Consider the following 5,958-nt stretch of genomic DNA (forward strand, 5'->3'; position numbering starts at 1 on the left):
GGTGCTTATGTGTGGAGCTTTTGTTTGCTGATGGAAGGAAAATGGGGTTTAGGGTTATGGATTCCAATTTGAGAATTAGGGTGAAATTAGTGTTTTGATTTGGAAATTAGGGTTTGGATAGAGTATTAATTTAAAACCAAATTTAATCCAATATAATTAACTTTAAGAATACTATTTATCTTTTTAACTTACAAATTAAATTTAATTAAGTGCTCTAATTTAAAATTAGAAATAAATAAATAATTTTTTTAAATTCATAAAATTAATCAAAACCTTCAATTATTCAATTTAAATGGAATAAAATTCTCATTATTTTCAATTATTAAAATTTTAAATTTTAAATATGAAAATACTCAATTATTTAGAAAATTTTATAGATACAAATATATTTTAAACTTGAAGTATCATAAAATATAATTTAATTATTTTTAGGTAATTAATTTTCTTGAAATAAAAATATTGACAAACATAATGAATTAAAAATAACTTACTATTTAATTTTCAAAAATTTGGGGTCTTACATCTACCCCACTTATAAAAATTTTCCTCCTTGAAAATTAGCTTATTATAGAAATTATTACATGGTTTTAAAACTTTATGGAGAAAGCATAGAACCTTAGCACTCATATATATATATATATAAGGGTAGGAGTGTGATTGCAAAACAGAGGTTATAAGGCAAGCTTGATGCAAAAGATGACATGGTTCAAACATGCAATGATAAAGCAAGGCGGAAAAAGGTTATAAAATAGGTTGGGGTTAAAACGACGTGCTTAACGTCGGCACACTGATCTCGTACTAACTTCAGAGCTTCAACTTCCCAAACTTCAACTTCTAACGTTTCCTAATGCCACATTGGTTTGTTTGTGAACTTACTTTCAATCACTACATATCACACTTTAAAACTTTACTTTTTCACAAATTCACTATAAATTAATGTTGTCTTTTGTATGTGTATTAATATCTTTAGATTTGGTGAATTTAATTGAGTTTTGACTAATGTGATGGATTGAGGTTGGCTGAAATTGTGAGAACTACAAAGGTGGATATATGTCCAATTTTAGGGGAGGTTATGTCAAATTTTTTTGAAATAATATAAATATTGAAGGATTTGTGTTGTATATGTTGATTAATGTTAATTGGTACCCCAGGACTTCTTAGTCATCGTCCTCTGTCCCGACTACCCTGTCGACCCCTGTGACATCATAGGCGGGTCCATCGGACCAGCAGTTCATCATGGTCCCGAACCCAACTACGTGGCTCCTTCTGATATGCCCTTCCAACTCTAGCGACAGAGACAACGGTGCTAGAATCCTCTAATGCCTCCCAGCTAGATGCCCCTCTACCACCGCCTGTTATATGAATGACGATTTGGCCTGATGTCATGTCGGTGCAGTACTATTTTAATGTTTTTTTATCCACAATCTATTTTAAATTTGTAAAATTTTGTGTTTGCTAATCTTAAGTTTTTTATTGATAGGTTTGCACCAAACAACAATGCATGTGCACAGGAGATCTCCAATGTGATTAAGTCCATGTATGACAATCCATGGCCAAGCTACACGAAGATTCCTACTAAAACCAGAGAGCGATGGTTTCATCTGCCTTTGATAGGGTTTGGGAGACTCTGCCTCTGAGCTCTACAAGAATCGCATATATGGGTTTGGGTCATTCTTCGCCAGCAGCCTCCGCACCTCCATATTGGCGGCTTCATCTGCCTCTGCCTCTGCCACTAGTCCTGCCAATCTCGAAGAAGTCGTTCATTTGGGAGAGCAGGAGTAGAAGCTCACATAGGAGCTTCACCAACAAGCTCAGCAGTCTAAAGAGAGGTACAACAAGCTTCTTGCACGCATGGGAAAAAAAAATCCTTCGGTAAACATCTTTCCGCATCGTTTATATCGTCAGATGCATTTAATCGGTAAATCCAACGGTACTCCTCATTTTTCTTGTAATGTCCCAGTGACGTTCTTGTACTGGATACGGACACTTTCATGGCTACGATGAATACCATGGCTGAGACTGTGCGTGAAACGGCGACTGTTACTACCAGTACAGTTGACCATTTGGGAGAACAAAATGGGAATAACAATGGTGACAATGAAGCTGATCTGGTTGGTTATGATAGGCCTATATCTACGGTTGCTTTTTTAAAAGTGAATTTGCCTCAGTTTAAAGGAACAATTATTGCAACTGAAGCTGGTAATTGGTTCCGCAGTATAAAAAGCTCGTTGTAGGCCTAGCATGTACTGGAAGGGCAATATGTGAAATTTGCATCTTATATGTTAGAAGGCAATGCCCAATGCTGGTGGCAAGGAATTCAGAGTCTATTGCAATAAGAGGATGCAGAGATCTCATGGACTGTATTTAAAACTAAGTTCTATAAGAAATACTTCCCACGAATAATGCAAGATGCTAAGGAAATGGAATTGATGCAGCTAAAGCAAGGAAGTATATTAGTGGCAGAATATACGTGCAAATTTGAAGACTTGTTTCATTTCTCCAGAATCTTTCAAGGAACCCCGGTAGAGCTTGAAGAATGGAAGTGCCTGAAATTTGAAGAAGGACTTCGTGAAGATTTGATGAACACTGTGGTTCCGATGGAAATACAAAACTTTGTTGAATTGGTTACTAAGAGCCTACGGATAGAAGATTGTGCACGAAAGGAAGCATCCGCAAGGATGAACCGACAAGAATTACCTCCAATGAGTTTTAATAGATATATGACCACTTAAAGAAGGAATTTTAAGTCAACTGGACCACCACAACATTGAAACCAACAAGGTGGTAATGTTTTTGCTCGTCCTAATAGCGGAAATAGTGACAAGCCAAGGCAAGATACTGGCAAACAACCACAAGCGGCTCAGTCAAGTCCTGTATGTGGCTAGTGTGGGAGGAGTCATGACAATAGACATTGTCAACAAAGAATGAATGTTTATTTTTATTGTGGTAAACCTGGGCATTTGGCCAAAAATTATGCAAAAAGACTTGCACAGGAAGCATCAGGCGCCAGCAAGAAGGACGGATTTTTGCTATGATGGTTGATGATGCTACACGTTCGGACACCCTGATCCAAGGTGAGTGCTGTGTCAAGACTCAACTTCTAATTGTACTGTATGATTTGGGTGCTACGCATTCTTTTACATCAATAAATTTTGCGCGTAGATTGGGATTAGACTTTTCTAAGTTAAAATATAATTTAATTATTCACACACCTACATCGCAAAATGCTTAAACCAATTTGGTGTGTCGACACGTGTCTTTCGACATTAAGGGTAGAACTTTTATACATGATTTGATTTGTCTGCCTTTATGTGGGTTAGATATTATTCTATGACTAAATTGATGATTTGATGGATCAATTAAGGGAAGCTATGGTATTTTTGAAAATAGACTTACAGTCGGGTTATCATCGGATTTAGGTAACAGAATCGGACATACTCAAGACTGCTTTTAGGACTAGGTACAGTCATTATGAGTATACAGTTATATCCTTTGGGCTAACTAATGCTCCTATAATATTCATGGATTATATCAATCGCATTTTTTGTCCCTATCTAGACCAATTTGTAGTGGTCTTTATAGATTACATTCTCATTTACTCCAAGACGGAAAGAGAACATGAGGAACACTTGAGGATTGTACTAAGATATTAAGGAAATAGAAGTTATATGCAAAACTGTCGAAGTGTAAATTTTGGGTAATAGAAGTAACATTTCTATGACATGTTGTGAAGCAAAGAGGTATAGTAGTGGATCTTTCAAAAGTTGAAGCTGTGTTGCAATAGGAACGACCTACGACTGTTATAGAAGTTTGAAATTTTCTTGGATTAGCCGGATATTACAAAGGATTTATCAGGGAATTTTCAAGACAACGTTACCTTTGACTTATCTTACAAGAAAGGAAGTTCCTTTTGTCTGTACGACTGAGTGTAAAAGGAATTTTGAGACCTTGAAAGAAAAGTTGACTACAGCGTTAGTTCTAGTTTTGCTAGATTTGCAAGAACCTTTCAAATATTGTGATGCTTCTCTGAAGGGATTGAGATGTGTATTGATGCAGAACAGAAAAAGTGGTGGCATATACTTTGCGACAGTTGAGGCCTCATGAAAGAAACTTGATGCCTATCATCTTTAGTAGTTTTTAGGTTTCTTTTTCATTATTTTTCTTAGATTTTAATCAAAATTCTTATGTTTTCTAGTGGAATTTCAAAATTAATCAAGAATTTAGAGTTCTTTTAGTTTTATTGTGTTTTAAGGAGTTTTTGTTCTCTAAGTAATCAAGAATTAAAGCTTTTTTAAACAAGAAAACACAAATACAGTCCAAAAGAGGCACAACCAGACCCAAAACATCAAAACTGGGTGCCTAGCATCCAACCACCACTGCCTGGCTCCCCTCACCAATGCTCGGATTCCCTCGCTACCTGGCTCCCTCATCAAAGCCCGACATCTCCTTACCAAATCTTGGTGCTTCTTTGGCATGAATAGGCCAACAACCAAATAGAAAGAAGCAAGCCCAGCGCTTCCTTGTCACTGGAAGCTCAATTAGGCCAACACCCAACACTCCAAGATTCAAAACTCCCAGAATATAATATTTTCCAAGGCCCAACTCTAATAATGCATTCATCAGAAGCCTTGATCTCATATGAAGATTCAAGATTCAAGATATTAGTTAGTATTAATTCTTTCTAAAAAGATAAAGATTTGGTTGTTAGAATTTATTTCTATATTAGATTTGAATTATTGTTAAGATTTGATTTGAATTCAAGTAGGTAGTTATATTATCATTCCTAAAGATAATATTAGGGTTAGTTTTGAATTTGAATTTTAGATAGAACTTAGGATATAAATAAGTGAACAAGGTTCACAAGAGAGATAATATGGAGGATCCAGAATCACCATATGTGCATCTCTCTCTTTTCTTTAGTTTTCTTCATTATCATGAGTCAGTAAACCTCCATTGTTAAAGGTTATTAGGAGCTCTATTTGGTGTATGGATTTATAATGTGAGTGTTTTCTTTATTTTAATTCATGCTTCTTTACTTTTTCAAGATTGAGTTTTGTTCTTCATCGCCAATAGTTTGAAGTATTGGAAAATATTATGATTCTATCTTTGGATTCTATTATTACTTTCGAAAAATTAATTTCGGAATTAACTTGAAATTCATCTTATAATCTTTAATTATTTAGAACTAGTTTTGAATACATGACATATAATTCAACTAGGGATAGTTTTTAAATATTGTGTGGCTTAAAATCGAAACCGTTCTTCACCTCTTCTCTTAATTAGTTGACCAAGAGATTGGCAATTAATTGGGTTAAGAAAAATTAAATTACCAAGGAATTGGAATTTGATTACAAATGATTTGCTATGAAAAGATTTTTGCATGAGTTAAAATAAGAAATCATAAGCATTATTCTTCCGAGAATCAAACTTCTCTGAGGCCTTCAACATACTCATTCATTGATTTTCTTCCAACTTCATCAAGCATTCTCTCATTCTCTTCTTCACTGTTCTTGCTTCTAATTTAAGATCCACAATACTTTTACCAAGGTTTGACTAATCTAATTAGAGATTTAAGATGCTGCTTGCCTCAATCCGTTGATCCTCATGGGAACGATATCCGCTCATTGTGGCATTACTTAAAAGATTTGGTGCAGTTACCAATATCTAAGCACATTAATTTTTTGCTCATCAAAACTACCTAACCCATGACCTAGAATTAGCTACAGTTATATTTGGTCTTAAGATATGGAGGCATTACTTATACGATGTTTAATTTGAGGTCTTTTCTGATCATAAGAGTTTGAAATACATCTTTGATAAAAAGAAATATTAATATGAGGCAACGTAGGTGGATGAAGTTTTTAAAGGATTACGATTTCAAGTTGAGTTACCACCCCGAAAAGGCGAATGTAGTAGATAATGCTTTGAGTAGAAAGAGTTTGAGTATCTCATGGATGA

General features: G+C 34.9%; 1 protein-coding gene across 1 annotated transcript in view; it reads left to right on the top strand.

The window, feature by feature from the left end:
* Positions 1-1,294, top strand: part of LOC110263292 — a 5,357-nt gene extending 4,063 nt beyond the window's left edge. Inside the window, exon 3 of the mRNA XM_021104406.1 lies at positions 1,152-1,294. Coding sequence (XP_020960065.1) covers positions 1,152-1,161 — 10 coding nt within the window. The 3' untranslated portion in view covers positions 1,162-1,294. The remainder of the gene's footprint in view (positions 1-1,151) is intronic.

The sequence above is a fragment of the Arachis ipaensis genome, chromosome B06, assembly GCF_000816755.2.
Source record: "Arachis ipaensis cultivar K30076 chromosome B06, Araip1.1, whole genome shotgun sequence".
NCBI lineage: Eukaryota > Viridiplantae > Streptophyta > Magnoliopsida > Fabales > Fabaceae > Arachis > Arachis ipaensis.